The sequence below is a fragment of the Myotis yumanensis genome, unplaced genomic scaffold (assembly GCF_028538775.1).
Source record: "Myotis yumanensis isolate MYYU_CA2020_CCGP unplaced genomic scaffold, mMyoYum1.0.hap1 SCAF_1, whole genome shotgun sequence".
Taxonomy (NCBI): Eukaryota; Metazoa; Chordata; class Mammalia; order Chiroptera; family Vespertilionidae; genus Myotis; species Myotis yumanensis.
Window position 1 is genome coordinate 99,800,050 of NW_027223752.1, and position 20,684 is coordinate 99,820,733.

Genomic DNA, 20,684 nt, shown 5'->3' on the forward strand with positions numbered 1-20,684 from the left:
TAGATAAATTTCTGAATGGTCTCGTGATTATGAAGTAGGATGTTTAGTTACTTTTAATGCTCTGAGTTTAAGAATATATCGTTGCATATAAAGGTAGACCCGGGTGTGTGTATATGTGTGTGTGAGTGAGAATTTATATATGGTTTTCCACTCCCCTGAAATATCTATGTATGTCTTTATCTTTTCTTTCCTTTTCTAATTATTTATCAATTGATCAATTATGGCAATCTGGCCAAGGGTTATGCCAAAAGGAGGAATGCTTCTTTTTTTTTTTAATTATATATTTCAATTGCAATTTACATTCAGTATTATTTTTTTTTTTATTATTATTATTTTTTTATCTTTATTGTTCAGATTATTACATTTGTTCCTCTTTTTTCCCCCCATAACTCCCCTCCTTCCAGCTCCCACCCCACCCTCCACCCTCACTCCCCACCCGCTGAGTTCATCCATAGGTGCATGATTTTTGTCCAGTCACTTCCCGCATCTCCCACACCCCTTTTCCCCTAAGAATAGTCAGTCCATTCCCTTTCTATGTCCCTGATTCATTATAATCACCAGTTCATTCTGTACATCAGGTTATTTATTCACTTGATTCTTAGATTCATTTGTTGATAGATGCATATTTGTTGTTCCTAATTTGTATCTTTACCTTTTTCTTCTTCTTCCTCTTCTTAAAGGATACCTTTCAGCATTTCATATAATACTGGTTTGGCGGTGATGAACTCCTTTAGTTTTTCCTTATCTGTGAAGCTCTTTATCTGACCTTCAATTCTGAATGATAGCTTTGCTGGATAAAGTAATCTTGGTTGTAGGTTCTTGGTATTCAGCACTTTGAATATTTCTTGCCATTCCCTTCTGGCCTGCAAAGTTTCTGTTGAGAAATCAGCTGACAGTCGTATGGGTATTCCCTTGTAGGTAATTGAGCCTCTTTCTCTTGCTGCTTTTAAGATTTTCTCTTTGTCTTTTGCTCTTGGCATTTTAATTATGATGTGTCTTGGTGTGGTCCTCTTTGGATTCCTTTTGTTTGGGGTTCTCTGCGCTTCTTGAACCTGTAAGTCCATTTCTTTCTCCAGGTGGGGGAAGTTTTCTGCCATTATTTCTTGAAATAGGTTTTCAGTATCTTGCTGTCTCTCATCTTCTGGCACTCCGATAATTCTGATATTAGACCGCTTAAAGCTGTCCCAGAGGCTCCTTACACTATCTTCACACTTTCGGATTCTTTTTTCATTTTGCTTTTCCAATTGGGTGTTTTTTGTCGAATCTTTGTTTTGATTCTTGTGCTCCTCTGGTCTGCTATTGGGTATAATATTCTTTATTTCAGTCCGTGTATGCTTACTTTCTAATTTCTTTATCGTAGCATCGAGGGTCTCATTAGTTTTCGTGAGGCTCTGCACAAATTTATGGCAAGCCCTCAAAATTGCGATTCTTAGCTCCATATCTTCCATTTCTGTCATGTTTTTTTGTCTCCGCATCTTATATGCTTTCTTGGTGCCCCCCCTTGTGGTCTCTGTGCGCAGTCTTGTTCTAGCCAAGCCTTAATTGTTGTAGTTAACACTAGAGGGATTTGACCTCCAGGCCGACTGGCTGTAGGAATCAGCTGTGGGAAACGTCTGTCTTCTGGGGAGGCGTTATTCCAGCCTTTGCCTGAGGCGGTCGGCAAATGGTTGTGCGCAGGGCCTGGGCGGGGCGGGCTCAACAGGGCGGGGGGAGGGAGCAGCTATGGCCGCTCTCAGTCCGTCCCCAGGGGCTCTGCCTCTCGGTCCCAACAACCGCTGCAAACCTCGGAGGGGCCGTAGCCAGACAGTCCCGCTTCTCCCGTTTGAGTCTGGGTCCCTAGAGACTCGCCCGGATCTGTAGCCCAGAGTCTGAGACTCCCTCCTGATTGAAAACGACAACCGCGCCCTCAGCCGCCAGCCCGCTTTGTGCGCGCACCCTCACCACCGCACGGCCGTACCTTTAAATTTTCCACACTGCGCCTCCGCTGAGCGTCGGAATGCTGTTGTTTTTGCTTCTAGTTGAAGAGACTCTCCTCAGCCAGCCTTCCCGTGGTTCTGGTTGATGTCCGCTCCGACTTTTAGTTGTATTTTTGAAGTGGTTGTCCACGGCGGCAGTCTCCGGTGTTTACCTACGCCGCCATCTTTTGTCCATTCAGTATTATTTTATATTAGTTTCAGGTATACACAGTAGTGGTTAGACAATCATATACTGTACCCAGTGTTCCCCAGATATTTCCAGTACCCACCTGGCACCATACATAGTTATTGAAATATTTATTGACTATATTCCCTATGCTTACTTTACATCCCTGTAACTATTTTGTACTTCTATATTTTATTTTTATCTTTTAAAAAATATGTTCTTACTGATTTCAAAGAGAGGAAAGGAGAAGGAGAGAGAGAGAGAGAAACATCAATGATAAAAGAGAATTACCTTTTGCATACCTCCTGCATGTCCCCTACTGGGGGTCAAGCACACAACCCTGGCATGTGCCCTCACCGTGACCTCCTGGTTCATGGGTCAACGCTCAGTCACTGAACCACATCTACTGGGCTATTTTGTACTTCTTAATCTCTTTACCTCTTTCACTTCCTCCCCTCTTGCAACCCCCAGGCCACTTTTTGTGTCTATCAGTGTGTTTCAGTTTTGTTTATTTTCCACATGTGTGACCCCATGGTATTTGTCTTTCTCTGACTGGCTTATTTCACTTAGCATAATACTCTCTAGGTCTGTCCATGCTGTTGCAAAGGGTAAAATGTCATTCTTTTTTTATGGCCAAGTAATGTTCTTTTGTATGTACCAGTTAATATTCTGGATTTTTTTCAATAGATGGAGTTATATATGTTGATACATATGCAATTTGATATGTATGCTATTTTGTTGTATTGACAGCACGTTTCAAAACCTCATGTGTCAAATTTGCTGAAGGTGTTAACATCATAGATATTTTTATGCTTAAAAATGTCAAATTTCATGCCAAAAAAAGAGCATTTGTGGGAAGTTTTAATTCATTACTTTATTTTGAAGAAAAAGTTATTGTATACTTTGGGAAGCTTATGGTGAACATGCTGCATCTCAAGATACTTGTGAACGCTGGTTTAAACGCTTTAAAAATGATGATTTCGATGTGAAAGACAAAGAGCGTCCAGGTCAACTGCAAAAGTTTGAAGACCAACGATTTCAAGCATTATTGGATGAAGATGCGTGTCAAACTCAAAAACAACTTGCAGAAAGATTAAACATTGCTCAGCAAACAATTTCCGATCGTTTATAAGCAATGGGAAAGATTTTAAAGGAAGGAAAATGGGTGCCACATCAACTGAACAAAAGACAAATGGTAACCCAGAAAGTCATCAGTAAAATGTTGCTTCAACGGCACGAAACAAAATCTTTTTTGCATTGAATTGTGACTGGCGATGAAAAGTGGACTTATTTTGAGAATCACAAACGCACAAAATCATGGGTTGATCCAGGTCGACCAACAACATTGACTGCAAGGCCAAATCACTTCAGAAAGAAGACAATGCTCTGTGTTTGGTGGGATCTGGAAGGTGTGGTGTATTATGAGCTTCTAAAACCAGATGAAACCCTTAATACTGTTCGCTACCAACAACAAATAATCCATTTAAACCATGCTTTGATCGTGAAACAACCAGAATGTGCCAGAAGACATGGCAAAGTAATTTTGCTTCATGATGATGCACCATTATACACTTCAAAACCAGTTAAAGACATGTTAAAAGATCTTGCCTAGGAAGTATTAACCCACCCACCGTATTCCCCAGACCTTGCTCCTTCAGATGACCAGTTGTTCCAATCTGTGGCACACACACTTTCTGAGCAGCACTTCAAAACGTTTGAAGAAGTGGAAAATTGGTTCTCTGAATGGTTTGCCTCAAAACAAGAAAAGTTTTATTGGGATGGTATCCACAAATTACCTAAAGATGGGGGAAATGTGTAGTTAGCAATAGACATTACTTTGAATAAAGCACTTTTGATGTTTCTCTTGAACTTACCATGTTTTCTTTGATTACAAAATCTGCCATTATTTTTTTTTTTTTTTTTTTTTTTTTTTTTTTTTTTTTTTACTCATGTTCACCTTTTATTAACATTTTCCCCTATTTCTATTATTTCTATATGTGTATGTCTAAATGTACAAATACAAAAATATATACAGTGTTTTATGTGCACATTGTTGTTTCCAGAACCATATGAGGCGAAGTTATATCATGGTTCTTTTTTTTTTTTTTTTTTTTTTTTTTTTTTTTTTTTTTAATTAAATCTTTATTGTTCAGATTATTACATTTGTTCCTCTTTTTTCCCCCCATAACTCCCCTCCTTCCAGCTCCCACCCCACCCTCCACCCTCACTCCCCACCCACTGTGTTCATCCATAGGTGCATGATTTTTGTCCAGTCACTTCCCGCATCTCCCACACCCCTTTTTCCCCCAAGAATAGTCAGTCCATTCCCTTTCTATGTCCCTGATTCTATTATAATCACCAGTTCATTCTGTACATCAGGTTATTTATTCACTTGATTCTTAGATTCATTTGTTGATAGATGCATGTTTGTTGTTCATAATTTGTATCTTTACCTTTTTCTTCTTCTTCCTCTTCTTAAAGGATACCTTTCAGCATTTCATATAATACTGGTTTGGCGGTGATGAACTCCTTTAGCTTTTCCTTATCTGTGAAGCTCTTTATCTGACCTTCAATTCTGAATGATAGCTTTGCTGGATAAAGTAATCTTGGTTGTAGGTTCTTGGTATTCAGCACTTTGAAAATTTCTTGCCATTCCCTTCTGGCCTGCAAAGTTTCTGTTGAGAAATCAGCTGACAGTCGTATGGGTATTCCCTTGTAGGTAATTGAGCCTCTTTCTCTTGCTGCTTTTAAGATTTTCTCTTTGTCTTTTGCTCTTGGCATTTTAATGATGATGTGTCTTGGTGTGGTCCTCTTTGGATTCCTTTTGTTTGGGGTTCTCTGCGCTTCTTGGACCTGTAAGTCCATTTCTTTCACCAGGTGGGGGAAGTTTTCTGCCATTATTTCTTGAAATAGGTTTTCAATATCTTGCTGTCTCTCATCTTCTGGCACTCCAATGACTCTGATATTAGACCGCTTAAAGCTGTCCCAGAGGCTCCTTACACTATCTTCACACTTTCGGATTCTTTTTTCATTTTGCTTTTCCAATTGGGTGTTTTTTGTCGAATCTTTGGTTTGATTATTGTACTCCTCTGGTCTGCTATTGGGTATAATATTCTTTATTTCAGTCCGTGTATGCTTACTTTCTAATTTCTTTATCGTAGCATCGAGGGTCTCATTAGTTTTCGTGAGGTTCTGCACAAATTTATGGCAAGCCCTCAAAATTGCGATTCTTAGCTCCATATCCTCCATTTCTGTCATGTTTTTTTGTCTCCGCATCTTTTATGCTTTCTTGGTGCACCCCCTTGTGGTCTCTGTGCGCAGTCTTGTTCTAGCCAAGCCTTAATTGTTGTAGTTAACACTAGGGGGATTTGACCCTCAGGCCGGCTGGCTATAGTAATCAGTTGTGCGGAAAACTCTGTCTTCTGGGGAGGCGCTAATCCAGCCTTTGCCTGAGGCGATCAGCAAATGGCTGTGCGCAGGCTTTGGGCGGGGCGGGATCAACAGGGCGGGCGGAGGGAGCAGTTATGGCCACGCTCAGTCCCGTTCCCAGAGGCTCTGCTTCTCAGAACCCCGGCAGCCGCTGCAAACCTCGGAGAGAAAGCTGCCCTCAGGTTCCAACTGATGCCGGGTAATCCCGCTTCTCCCGTTTGAGTCTGGGTCCCTAGAGACTCGCCCGGATCTGGAGCCCAGAGTCTGAGACTCAGTCCCGACAGAAAACGACAACCGCGCCCTCAGCCACCAGCCCGCTTTCGCGCGCACCTCGGTACCTTTGTATTTTCCACACTGCGCCGCCTCTGAGCCTCGATTTGCTGTTCTCTTTCCTTCTAGTTGTAGAGTCTCTCTTCAGCCAGCCTTCCTGTGGTTCTGGGTGATGTCCGTTCAGTCTTTTAGTTGTATTTTTGAAATGGTTGTTTGCGGCAGCGGTCTCCGGTGTTTACCTACGCCGCCATCTTGGTCGACTCCCCTGCCATTATTAACCAGTACACCTGTCAGTTACATTAACCTAGTATGTACTACAACTTTTTTGTCCACTTGGATTGCTTCCATATATTGGCTATTGTAATTACACTGCAATGAACAAAGGGGTGCATATGGAAGATGCTTTTTAATTAAGGGTTTATGGTCTATTTGGGGAGATAATTATGATATAAGAGGATTGGGAGTCATAAAAAAGGCTTAATGAAGGAGGTGAGACTTGAAGCTGGATGTTTTAGAAATGTCCAAGGTTATATATTTTTTATCTTGGTTTTAAGTTTCATGAAGGTAGGCTTAATATATCAAGTGGCTACTTGCCCTCATATTAATTGCTTTAAATATTGAAGAGAAAATCATCTTTATCCTAAGCTGTCCTCTAGTCTGCCCTTGTTTAGAGCTTTTTCTAAAACTATTTGTGATTTGATGTTAGAGATGGTTATGTGAATAGTCCAGAGTGCTTGTTGATTGAAGAAGCTTCTGTTAGTTGAACACTCAGGCTTCATTAGTTATAAAATAGAAAATGTAAAATATCTTGTGATGTTTAGCATGCTTAACCTGAAATAGTTTTAATTCTCTGTGCTTTATTTTTTTGTAGAGCATGGGCCTGGAATTGATATATTTACACCTGGTAAACCTGGAGAATATGACTTGGAAGGTGGTATATGGGAAGATGAAGATGCTCGGAATTTTTATGAGAACCTCATTGATTTAAAAGCTTTTGTTCCAGCCATCTTGTTTAAAGATAATGAAAAAAGTTGTCAGAATAAAGAGTCCAACAAAGATGATTCTAAAGGTAAATTCTAGAGGACAAATTTTTACATTAAGTGCTATGAAAATTAGTTTCAAAATATTATTCGTAAAAAAATATTTTTTAGTTACTACTTTTAAAAAAATATATTTTTATTGATTCAGAGAGGAAGGAAGAGGGAGAGAGAGAAACATCAATGAGAGTCATTAATTGGCTGCCTGCTGGGGATCGAGCCCCCAACCTGTGCATGTGCCTTTGACCGAAATCAAACCTGGGATCCTTCAGTCTGCAGGCCAATGCTCTATCCACTGGAGCCAAACTGGCTAGGGCTAGTTACTAGTTTTATAATATGAACCTTGACTCATTAGATCAGGGGTCCTCAAACTACGGCCCGCAGGCCACATGCGGCCTGCCGAAAACATTTATCCGCCCCCCCCGGGTGTTTTTGCCACCGCTGCCTGTTGCTGAATTTGTTCATAGTTTTTTTTTAAACTATAGTCCGGCCCTCCAACTGTCTGAGGGACAGTGAACTGGCCCCCTGTTTAAAAAGTTTAAGGACCCCTGCATTAGATTAAAGGCATGACAGAATAATATGGAATGGAGTTTGATATAATTTCAACAATGTCAAAACAATTTAATGTGAAATAATTTGAATATCCTACCTAATAAAGAGGGATATGCTAATTGACCTTCATGCCATTGCAAAGATGGCGGCATCCACAGCCAATAAGGAGGGAATATGCTAATTGACTGCCATGCCCTCAAAGATGGTGGCGCCCAGTCTCCTCAGCCTCGCCACGTGCCTGTCTCTGGAGTCCCCCAGTCCCCTCAGGTCCCCAGCCGCCCAAGGCTGGCCCGAGGCGCAGGCAAGCCTCAGATGGCGGCTGCCCAGCTGCCCAGGGCCGCCTGAGGCTCAGGTAACCAGGGCCGGCCGAGGCTTGCACTGCCGGCAGTGGCAGCAGCAGAGGTGTGATGGAGACATTGCCTTCCCCTGATCGCTGGGTCGCCTCCTGCCTCTGAGGGCTCCCGGACTGTGAGAGGGGGCAGGCCAGGCTGAGGGACCCTCCCTCTAGTGCATCTATTTTCATGCACCGGGCCTCTAGTGTTTGTTTATAATAGTGAATTCATGTGAGTTCTTGATGAGATCTAAATTTCCCCCAGTTGGATGGTTAGGGACAGTGCTGGCTCTTTAGTGCTGTTTAAGTGGAATGCTCTTTCTAGGTAAGATATCCCTCTTTGTGAGGAAGAGCTACTTTAGAAAAATCACAAGTTTTGAGATCATCAGTATGGTGGAAGGTCTTGAATGCCAGAACCACCATGTTTTCTAATGGGAATTATGTGAAACCATAGAGATGAAGAAGAGATGGAAGGGTCTGGTGATGGATTTGGAGACAGAGCAGATAACTTTTTTAAAAGTAATTTTATATTCTGTTGTATTTATTAGGGAACCCATTTAAAAAATAATAGCTGATAATTTTGATGTAATAATCTCTTTGTGCCAAATACCATTTTAGCACTTTATAATATACATAAGAATTTATTTAATCCTCATAATAATCCTGAGGCAGCTATTATTGTTATCCCTATTTTTTAGGTAATGAAACTGTGGCACAAAGAGCTTACATAATTACTCAGGTTAAATAACTTAATACAGCTAGTAGATTTGAAATTTAAGCCCTGTCAGTGATTTGTGCTCTTTTTTCTTTCCTTTTTTAAAATATATTTTTATTAATTTCAGAGAAGAAGGGAGATGGAGAGAGAGATAGAAACATCAATGATGAAAGAGAGTCATTGATTGGCTGCCTCCTGCCCCCTGGATCGAGCCTGCAACCCGGGCTTGTGCCCTTGACCAGAATTGAACCTAGGACCCTTCAAGACTGCAGGCCAACGCTCTATCCATTGAGCCAAACCAGCTAGGGTGACTCGTGCTCTTTTTTAAAAAATGTATATCTTTTTATTGATTTCAGAGTGGAAGGGAGTGGGAGAGAGAGATAGAAACATCAGTGATGAGAGAGAATCATTGATCAGCTGCCTCCTGCATGCTCCCCATTGGGGATTTTACCCACAACCTGGGCATGTGCCCAGACCGGTAATCAAACCTTGACCTCCTGATTCATAGGTCGATGCTCAACCACTGAGCCACACCGGTTGGGCGACTTGTGCTCTTAATTGCTGCATTATACTGCTTTTCAAATTATCTTAAGATTAGCAGCTTTTGTGTTTTATACTAAAACTAGTAGCCTGGTGCACAAAAATTTGTGCACTAGGGGGTGAGGGTGAGCGGTGGGGCCAGACTCCTCAGCCCGACCTGCACCCTCTGTCATCTTCCGGGACCCTGGCCACTCCTGGCATAGGCACAGGCCTACAGGCTTGGGGCGGCCTGGCTCCCGAGGCCCCATTTTATCAAGAGAACAAAGGCGGGGTTAGTTACAGCCCTCACTGAACTCAGTACACTGCATCTGTGCGTACAACTGCCTCCTTCATGTGCCTGCTTCGCCCTACTGAATTACTAACATCTTGAGGACATAGCTCTGTCTTACCCTGCTTCAACTTCAGTGCCTGGCCTGGTGCCAGGGTCCTGAGAGGGTTTGCTGAGTGAGTGAATAATGAGTGAGTGAATGAGTGAATGAATGAGCGAGTAAGTGAATGAGCAAGCAGCGAGGGGGCGGGAACTTGGCAATTCGGCAGAGGTTCGGCCCCACTCCCCGGCTGCCTGAAGCCCACCCTGGGAAGTTCCCGCCCTGTTCCCAGCCACCCGGTGCTCCTCTCCTGGCTGCATAGTTCGTGCCCCACTCATGGCTGCCTGATGCAAACCCCGGGAAGTTCCCGCTCCGCTCCCAGAGGCCCCATGCCCCTCTCCCAGCTGCATAGTTCGCACAGGGCAAAGGCAGCCCGGGTTCTCTGCATTTGCCCTGCCACCTGGCTCTTGCCTGCTGCCTGGCTTTTGATCAACGTCATCGGCAGGCGGCTTCTTCCGTCCTTCCCCTTTCGCCTCCCATCATTGTGCCTACCTATGCAAATTAACCGCCATCTTTGTTGGCAGTTAATTTGCATATCGCCCTGATTAGCCAACGGGAAGCGTAGCAGAGATACGGTTAATTACCCTTTTTGTCTTTTATTAGATAGGATTAGGAAGTACTATACTTTGCTTTTTATGTATAACTATTATAATTCACTAGAGGCCTGGTGCACGAATTTGTGCATGGGTAAGGTTCGGCCGGCCCTGCCCCAATTGGGGTTGGGGGGCCAATCAGGGCTGGGGCCAGCAGAGGGGAGGGGATGGTGGGAGGTTGGCTGGCAGGCCCCGCCCCCCTGCAGTGTGTGTCATGGCGACTGGTCATTCCTGTTGTTCTAGTTGCTTAGGGTTTTATATATATAGACTAGAGGCCTGGTGCACAAAAATTTGTGCACTCGGCGGGGAGGGGAGGGTCCCTCAGCCCGGCCTGTGCCCCTCTCGCAGTCTGGGACCCCTCAGGGGATGACCACCTGCTGGCTTAGGCCCGCTCCCCGGGGGATTGGGCCTAAGATGGCAATCAGACATCCCTCTGGTAGCTTGGCAGCCCTCGGGGCATGTCCACTTGCCAGCAGGGAGCAGGCCTAAACTGCATTCGGACATCCTTAGCGCTTCTGAGGCGGCGGGAGAGGTTCCCACCACCACCGCTGTACTGGCAGCCATCAGCCTGGGTTGTGGCTGAGCAGAGCTCTCCATGTGAGAGCGTCCTGACCACCAGAGGGCAGCTCCTGCATTGAGCATCTGCCCCCTGGTGGTCAGGGTGTGTCATAGTGACCAGTCATTCCCAGTCCTTCTGCTGTTAGGGTCAGTTTGCATATTACCCTTTAACTATATAGGATAGAGGCCTGGTGCACAGGTGGGGGCCGGCTGGTTTGCCCTGAAGGGTGTCCCAGATCAGGGTGGGGGTCCCGCTTGGGTGCCTGGCCAGCCTGGATGAGGGGATGATGGCTGTTTGCAGCTGGTCACACCCCCTTCAGGTTGGGGGTCCCCACTGGGGTGCCTGGCCAGTCTGGGTGAGGGGCTGAGGACCATTTTCAGACTGGCGGGTGACTGAAGCTCCCAACCTCTCCTTTTTTTCTTTTTTTTTTTTTTATTCTGGGATTTATTTACCTTCCATGGCTGTCACTGGAACTGAGAGCCAGCTTTAGCTCTGAGGCTCGGCTCCAGCTCTGAGACCTCGGCTGCTGAAAGCAGGTATCTCGGTTTGTTTGGCTTCTATAATTGAAACACTGTTGCAGCTCCAGCTCTGAGGCCCGGCTGGCTGAAAGCAGGTTTCTGGGGTTTGTTTAGCTTCTATAATTGCAACATTGTTTCTTAGAGTGCATCTCAGAGGCCGGCAGTGGCAGGCGGGGAACCTTGGCTTTCTCCATCACTGGAGCAAGCAAGCCTCCTGTTCGCTTCAGCTGCCTGGCTGCCGGCCGCCATCTTGGTTGGCAGTTAATTTGCATATCACCCTGATTAGCCAATGGGAAGTGTGTCGGAGGTACGGTTAATTACCATGTTTCTCTATTATTAGATAGGATACATCCAAAACATTTCAACACTCCAGTACCCATTAAGCAGTTTCTTTCCATTCCTCTCTTCCTCTAACCCCTGACATCTACCAATTTGCCTTCTATGTCTATGAATTTATCTATTTTGAGTATTTTATATAATTTGGAATCACACAATGTGTGACCGCTTAGGTCTATTTTCATTTAACATCTTGTTTTGGGGGTATATCCACATTGTGCCTTTACAAGTACTCCATTTCTTTTTATGGCTGAATTATTTTCCATTGTGTGTGTATATACCACAGTTTATCCAATCTTTGTGTCATTTGATCTCTCAAGCCATTCAACAGTTTACTGCTTTCTTTTTGGACCATTTCTTTTCTATGGCTTCTGTGATACTAAATCCTCCTGATTTTTCTTTCTACTTAACTTGGGCTTCCACTTTCATGTATATATTAAATGTCAGTGTTTCTTAGGGTCCAGTGGAAGAAGAGGGAATAGTCAGTTTAATAATCAAGTCTACGAATTTAATCTCTTTTAAAAAATATATATTTTTATTGATTTCAGAGGGGAAAGGGAGAGGGGGAAAAAGAGACAGAAACATCAGTGATGAGAGAGAACCATTGATTGGCTGCCTCCTGCAAGCCCCACACTGGGAATTGAGCTCGCAATCTGGGCATGTGCCCTTGACCGGAATTGAACCTGTTACTCTTCAGCCTGCAGGCTGATGCTCTATCCTCTGAGCCAAATCGGCTAGGGCGAATTTAATCTCTTAAATGTACCTCAGATGTACTTTATTTTTACTAGTACTATTATAATCCAGGCTACGGTCATTTCTTATCCTCCTACCTGGCTGCCCTGTGTTTGCTCTTGCCCCCTCTATGCATTCTAAAACACGATTTTTACTCTTCTACCTGATATCTTTTAATGACTTCACATTTATTTGGAGTATAATGTAAACTTAACATTGTCTCGACCCTGCATAGTTTGGTTAGAGTCTTCCTCTTGCCCAGACAGTGTGGCACATTGGTTGAGCGTTGACCTGTGAACCAGGAGATTACAGTTTGATTCGGGGTCAGGGCATATCAAACTAATCCCCAGTAGAGGCTGTGCAGGAGGTAGCCAATCAGTGATTCTCTCTCACCATTGATGTTTTTATCTCTCTCTCTCCCTCTCCCTTCCTCTCTGAAATCAATAAAAACATATTTTTAAAAAGTCTTCCTCTCCAGTTGTATCTGTTAGCGCATTGCTCTTTTTTCTCCCTTTCAGTCTGTGCAATAGCCAGTCTTCTTGCCTCTTGGCCTTTATGCAATTGTTCTACTTTGTGCTTGCAATCCTCTCCTCACTATACCCCACTTGCCTCTCAAGTGCATATTGGTTTAATTTCCTCAGATAGACTGTGCATTTCTTGAGGACAAAGGTCAGATTTTAAGCTTTTTTTGAATGTTCAACAGTTTAGTATAGTTCTGAATACATAGTGGCTAATCAGTAAACGTTGGTTTTTGATAATCAGACATCAGGAAACACTAGAGAGGGAGTATATGCGCCATATGGGCAGTGGTTTTGTCTTGGTGCTAAGAACACTACTTAGTATGTAGTAGGATTTTAAAGGAAGAGTGAATGAGAATATATTAGTCTTTCTTCATTTAGAAGCAGCAAAACCAGTCTATACTAGAGTTTTGATTCTCTCATATATGGTATGGTATTAAGTATCAGTAAAACATTTCTGCTTTCAGTGCAGAAATTATGTGATTGGAAGACTGTAAGAGAAGATGAGGCTGAGAAATGTAACAGTTTCATTTATACTGTAACTTCATCACTCTTAAGCATAAATTCTTGAACTCAGCATTTTTTGTTTTTTACTTATGAAAATTTCAAACATAAAGTAAGTCTAATGTAGTAAATTGGTAATTACGTATTACCAAGCAGTAATTGTCAACATTATGCCAGTCTTGTTGATTAGGTTCAGTTCCTTTTTCTTTTTTATCCTTGCTATTCATTTAGTCTTTTAATAATTCCTGGCCACTTTTTGTTGCAATTTTTTTATTTCCCCTAACTCCTGACTTCTAAATTATAAGGATGTTTTCCTAATTGGTCTCTCTATATACTATTGTTTCCTATCTTTCAAATTTATCTCATATATTCTTGGTAAGTTAATTTTCATATTTAAATGTTATTCTCTTGACCCAGCAAAGGTTATACTGTGTAAAAGAAAAAGTCTGTACTCATCTTGGAGTTTGAGACCTTCCTTAACTTGAATCTACTTTATCTAATCAACTTTATATTCCCCTCATCTTTACCACAAATCCTCATACGTGTATGTCTCTATCCATTCATTTAGACGTTATGGTCTTGCTTCTTATTGAGCATATGTGTTTTATAAAATATGAATATATTAAATTTATACTTAAATGTTGCCAGGTATATGTGTAGATTCTAAGACAAATAATGGAAATTTTGTGAATTTTTATCTTTTTTTGAAGCAGGATTTCAATATGACTTTTAATTCAGAGACTGCGATTCTTTGTCTTTAAGCAGAGGCAAAAGAACCTAAAGATAACAAGGAGGTATCAAATCCTGATGATTTGGAACTTGAGTTGGAGAATCTAGAAATTAATGATGACACCTTGGAGTTAGAGGGTGCAGATGAAGCTGAAGATCTTACAAAGAAACTTCTTGATGAGCAAGGTAAGCACTATTTTGACAAAATTTTTAATTAGTTTTTCTATCCAAAGCTCTAGCCTAAGAATGTGGATCTTTACTCATTAATTCCTTGACTTGGGGTTGTGATTCTAGAGATACCCAAACTTTCTAGGGCCAAATCTCAAAAAATGCTTCATTTTTTTTCATTGGTAAGAAAAATGCTTTAGATTATCTATTTTCCAAATAACTAATAATTGCATGTTTTCCTTTTGTTTCCAAGCTATCATTATTTCAGAATTTGATTTAGAACAGAAACATTGTATGTCCCATATTATATGACTACAAGTTTTAATGATCATTTAAATTCTAACTATCCTAATAGAGATTTCTTATGCTTCTCTACTTCCTAGCATTATTCTGAATTTATTTTAATTCTATAATATAATTGTTACAATCTTAATATAAATTTATCTGAGAGTTATTCAAAATGGTTGAGAGATAGCCCTGGCCGGTGTGGCTCAGTTGGTTGGGTGTCATCTCGTGCACTGAAAGGTTGCTGGTTTGATTCCTAGCCAGGGCACCTAAATAATAAACAAACAAACAAATAAGTAAATAGTAAATCGTAAGTAAGTAAATAAGTGTAAGTAAATAAATGTAAGCAAATAAATAAATGAAATGGTTGAGAGATAAAAGACAACTAGTAGATCAGTTGATCTGTGATCATTTTATCTATTTACAAGTAGTTTTATAGTCAATAATAAAAAATATTGTTAGTTTTATTATTTAGGATTCTTTATTTAGAAGGATATCTTCTGTCAGTATTACTTTTCTCTCTATTGGCTCCATTGTTTCCTGCTGCAGATTTTCTTTCCTGGTGTCATGAAAAGAGGGTGGGCCTGGCTGGGGGCTGCCTCATGCTCAAATCATACCAGCTAGTGACATAAAGGGAAAGAGATTCTCTCTATTGTCTATATAAGTGTCATGGAAGGACTTAGCTGGTGACCCAGGGGAAATGGAGGTATGCTGTGATCTGGCAGCACCCTCCCCCATCAGAATCCCATGGACTTACTTCAAAAGGCAGCCATGAGAGTGCTGTTAATTGAAGACTTGCGGGAAGGGGTGCTTGTTAGATAAAAGTAACAGATTTACTATAAAACTACATGTAATTTATGATTAATATTTTGTGTCTAATGCAAAAGTATGTCACTTTATTGTTTATCTGAAAGACTGTAGTGACTTGGGGTTGTGATTCTAGAGATACCCAAACTTTCTAGGGCCAAATCTCAAAAAATGCTTCATTTTTTTTCATTGGTAAGAAAAGTGCTTTAGATGATCTATTTCCCAAATAACTAATAATTGCATGTTTTTATTCTTATATTGCTTCTGTATTTTTTAAACCTAGAACAAGAGGATGAAGAAACCAGCACTGGATCTCATCTGAAGCTGATAGTAGATGCTTTTCTCCAGCAATTGCCCAACTGTGTGAACCGAGAGCTGATAGACAAGGTTTGATTGTCTCAGTATAACTTTACTGAAGCACATACACCATGTAGAATAGCTCTAATTATTAATGTCTGCAGTTTTTTGATTATTTTAGCTGTAGAATGAACCATTTCTTCAAGTGGGATTTTATATTGGTATCCAAAATAAACACATAAATTTGGAGCCAATCTGTAGATGTTCAGTTTGGAAGTGGAACTGTCTCTAAAATCCTGTTGGCTTGACACTTCGTCACATGGGGACCCCACAGTTCGGAAAGTAGAACAGAAATTTTTAGAAGCTCTGTAGAGTACTGCTGTCTTCTTAGATACTTAATGGGGGTCTATAAGGTCAAAACTTTTCATACTAATATTAAGGTATTTTTTTTTCTTTTTCACTGTTTTTGATATTTACAAGAATGATTATGGATTAAGCCATTGACATTTTTACAAATCAAAATGAAGTGGTAGTAAGCTGTACTCGTAGCCCTTGTCTTTGCTGCCATGCATTTGAAATTTTAAAAAAATGCCACTTTCACTTAAGAGTCTCCTTGATGAATCCATACAAATTAGTGCTTTCATTTCATTTCAACTTTTGAGTACCTGCCCTTTTAATCTGACAAAATGGGACTTCTGCTTTCTTAAGAGTTGTCTGGGAAAAATGACTTGTGTTTGAGTTGCAAGCTGAACTAATTGTTTTTTCATAGAATACCATTTTTACTTGAAAAAACTAATGGCAAAACTGATTATTTTTTCCATCTTGGGTGTTTAGCCATTTTTCTTTTATTTTCTTGTTTTGTTTTTTTAAAGATTATCATGATAGGATTCTGTTTGTAATCACTATAACCATTAAAATTACCTTGTATTCCACTCCAAAAATTTCTGAAAGGATTGGAATAGATGTCAAAGTCACTCGTTGCCTGTAGTTAATGATATTTAGAATTAGATATGTTATTTGAAACAGACTAAAACAGAATGTGCTGAATTAGACAGGAGAAGGGATATGGATAGATCAGTAAAATTTTATTGATCCCAAGAAAATAATATAACTAAGTTATCTAATGATAGGTATGTAATGTAATCATCTAATTAAAAGTAGATTGCAGTTCATCAATTTATAAGCTTTTCTTAGTTTAATTTCCCAATCTATTTTGTTAAAATACTCAGAATGGCCCTAGTGGATAGATCCAGTTTGGCTCAGTAGATAGAGCAGGGGTCCTCAAACTATGGCCCGCGGGCCACATGCAAATACAAATATTGTATTTGTTCCCGTTTTGTTTTTTTACTTCAAAATAAGATACGTGCAGTGTGCATAGGAATTTGTTCATAGTTTTTTTTTTAAACTATAGTCCGGCCCTCCAACGGTCTGAGGGACAGTGAACTGGCCCCTGTTTAAAAAGTTTGAGGACCCCTGGGATAGAGCGTCAGCCTGAGGACTGAAGGGTACAAGTTCGATTCCAGTCAGGGGCACGTACCTGGGTTGTAGGTCCTTCTCGGCCGGTGCCCTGGTTGGGGTGCATGCAGGAGGCAACCAGTCAATGTGTTTCTATCACATTGATATTTCTCTCTGTCTTTCTCTCTCCCACTCTCTCTAAAAATCAATGGGAAAATATCCTTGGGTGAGGATAAAAAAAAAAACACAACAACTCAGAATAGCCGACAATTTTCTAACATGAACAAGATGAACCTTACACTTCAAGGAAAACAACTAAAAGTATTTATTGCCAACGAACACATTTGAGTTGTCAACAAAAATTAGAATTTTGGAAAACTTATGTCTACTACCATAAACTTGACAGCTTCCCAGTTTTTTTTGGAGGAGACTTTATCCATGAGATTTTTCTGATGGGAATGGTGGTGATATTAAATAATATAATTTAAAAATAATATGTATGCGTTTGGAAGATCAGCATAACTCAGTGAACCATTCTTCTGAGTGATCAGTGCACAATGCTAACAAAGTTTTGCTTGGTTGTTAAAGATCCACTCAAAGTGCAAAGTAGATTTTAATCCTACAGCATGGAAATTTGATAAGATTTCAGATTCCACATTTCTCCTAACCCTTAAGAAACTACCACTTATCAAAGAATATTTAGAAATCCTGAAAAGGATATTAAAATTCACCTCTTTTCCCAGCTATATATGTAAAGTTGAATTTTCTTAATATAGTTCAGCTAGCCCTAACCGGTTTGGCTCAGTGGATAGAGCGTCGGCCTGCGGATTGAAGGGTCCCAGGTTTGATTCCGGTCAAGGGCATGTACCTTGGTTGCGGGCACATCCCCAGTGGGAGGTGTGTAGGAGGCAGTTGATCGATGTTTCTCTCTCTTCGATGTTTCTAACTCTCTATTCCTCTCCCTTCCTCTCTGTAAAAAAATCAGTAAAATATATTTTTAAAAAAATATAGTTCAGCTAAACACATCACAACAGATTTGCATGCATAATACCTTCTAAAAGAGTGCCACTCGTCTGTCCCTAAATTTTTATTTTATTTTAATTGTTTTTAAATATGTCTTTTATTGACTTGAGAGACAGAGGAAGGGAGAGGGAGAGAGAAAAACATTGATGTGGGAGAGAAACATTGATCTGGTGCCTCCCTAACAAACCCTGACCAGGAATCGAGCCCACCATCTGGGCATGTGCTTTGATAGGGAATTGAACTGAAGACCTTTTGGTACACAGGATGGTGCCCAACCAACAACTGAGCCACACTGGGCAGGGCAACATTTTTTTTTTTAAATATAGTTATTTCAAAAACTGTTAACAACTAATAGGTTTATTAGTATTTTTAAATGAATTGGTAAGTTTAAAGTTTCTCAGTTTTAATTTGTAACAGTAAATGCCAATAAATATAAGCCACATAAATGAAGTGCTTTCAGGTCTTGAATAATTTTTTGTTGCTGTTGTTAATCCTTACCCGAGGATATTTTTTCCATTGATTTTTAGAGGGAGTAGGGTTGGGGGTGTGGGGGAGAGAGAGAGAGAAGCATAGATTTTAGACACATTGATTAGTTGTCTCCCACACACACCCCTACTAGGGCCGGGGATTGAACCTGCAACCCATGTATGTACCCTTGACCAGGAGGAATTGAACTCGTGACCCTTTGGTGCGAGGGCTGACATTCTAACCACTTAGAAACACTGGCCAGCGTGGGCTTTTAATAAATTTTAACATAAAAGGCCCTTGAGACCTAGAGCTTGAAAATTGTTGCTTTAGGCCATGTTTTTGTCAAAGTGTAATGTAATCTTTTACGACCCCCCCCCCCCCCCCCCCCCCCCACACACACACACATAGTGCTTTGAAGGTCCCCTGTAGAGAACTACAGAAGTTAGGTTATTTTTTTACTTTTGGTTTCTGTACCTCTTCTTCATATAATTTAGATGTGTTTCAATAACTATTGATATAATTAAACAGGCTTTAAACTCTAAATTGCCTTACTTTTTGCAATGATTAGATCAGTGTTTTCAAAACTTAGTAATTACAGATATATTTCAGTTTTAGGTAGTCTAGCCCAGCTGGATGGCTCAGATGATTTATACCACTAAGGTTGCGGGTTTAATCCCTAGTCAGGGTGCATATGGGAGGCAACCAATCAGTGTTTCTCTTGTATATCGATATTTCTCTTTCACCCTATATCTGTCTCTAAACAATCAATAAAAATATCCTCAGGTGAGGATTAAAAAGAAAGAAGCCTTTTTTCTTTTCTTTTATAGAGTATATCAGAAACCACCTCTTAAATAATTGCTTATTTTTCTAAGTTTGTAATATGACTAAATCTTTCCCATGCTAAATTTTAATTTATTTATTGCATATAAACAGAGGATGAAAGAGAAATACCTTGACACTCCTGCTCCACCTCCCAAACTCTATTTTGAGTACTATAATGAAAGCTGAAGGTGGGAAAGATCTCATCAGTTTTCTGTGTTAGCAATATTGTTATGAATCTTCATTGGAAAGTATCCTTTAGTGCCCAGCTCAATATTAAGTGCTGTGGCCAATAATAGCCATATATTAAATTCTAAGTTAGCTTTCTGACTGTCAGATGAAAAACGGGGCCACTCTTCGCTGTTGGATTGGACCCTGGTGGATTCTACTGACAGTTAGCTTTCTCATGACAGGAATTTCTTCCACATATTGGTGTCAAAGGTCCAAATGGCTTAAGAGGGAAAAGTATTTGGGAAATAGGTAGAAAAATCTAAGAATTTTTTGAACTCAATAATTAAGGTAAACTATATAACCTAAAATGAAGATTTCTTTTAGGTCATTTGGTAATGCTTATTTCTGCATGCATTTGATGATCAGAAGAATTGATTTTTACTTCATAAAATAAAAAAAAATGGTGTTGAACTTTCATTTACCTAAAACATTTTTTTCTTCTTTTTTTAAATTTTTTTAAATTAAATCTTTATTGTTCAGATTATTACAGTTGTTCCTCTTTTTTTCCTCCATAGCTCCCCTCCACCCGGTTCCCATCCCACCCTCTGCCCTTACCTCCCTCCCCCACTGTCCTCATCCATAGGTGTACGATTTTGGTTCAGTCTCTTCCTCCACCCCCCCACACCCCTTCCCCCCCCACCCCCAGAGTAGTCAGTCCACTCCCTTTCTATGCCCCTGATTCTATTATATTTACCAGTTTATTCTGTTCATTAGATTATTTATTCAATTGATTTTTAGATTCATTTGTTGATAGATGTAACTTTGTTGTTCATAATTTGTATCTTTACCTTTTTCTTTCTTTTTTTTTTTTAAATATATTTTATTGATTTTTTGCAGAGAGGAAGGGAGAGGGATAGTTAGAAACATCGATGAGAGAGAAACACCGATCAGTTGCCTCCTGCACACTCCCTACTGGGTATGTGCCGCAACCAAGGTATATGCCCTTGACCAGAATTGAACCTGGGACCCTTGAGTCTGCAGGCCGACGCCCTATCCACTGAGCCAAACCAGTTAGGGCTATCTTTATCTTTTTCTTCTTCTTCCTCTTCTTAAAGGATACCTTTCAGCATTTCATATAATACTGGTTTGGTGGTGATGAACTCCTTTAGCTTTTTCTTATCTCTGAAGCTCTTTATCTGACCTTCAATTCTGAATGATAGCTTAGCTGGGTAGAGTAATCTTGGTTGTAGGTTCTTGCTATTCATCACTTTGAATATTTCTTGCCACTCCCTTCTGGCCTGCATAGTTTCTGTTGAGA

At 40.5% G+C, this 20,684-nt stretch overlaps 1 protein-coding gene across 7 annotated transcripts in view; it reads left to right on the forward strand.

The window, feature by feature from the left end:
- The window catches only part of UPF2 (UPF2 regulator of nonsense mediated mRNA decay), a 133,523-nt gene that overhangs the window by 31,928 nt on the left and 80,911 nt on the right, over positions 1-20,684 (forward strand). For 5 of the 7 annotated variants that reach the window (XM_070428448.1, XM_070428486.1, XM_070428465.1 and 2 more), the window contains exons 5-7: positions 6,713-6,910; positions 13,907-14,059; positions 15,417-15,520. In XM_070428448.1, coding sequence (XP_070284549.1) covers positions 6,713-6,910; positions 13,907-14,059; positions 15,417-15,520 — 455 coding nt within the window. The remainder of the gene's footprint in view (positions 1-6,712; positions 6,911-13,906; positions 14,060-15,416; positions 15,521-20,684) is intronic. The other 2 variants (XM_070428458.1, XM_070428473.1) reach the window with 1 other exon arrangement.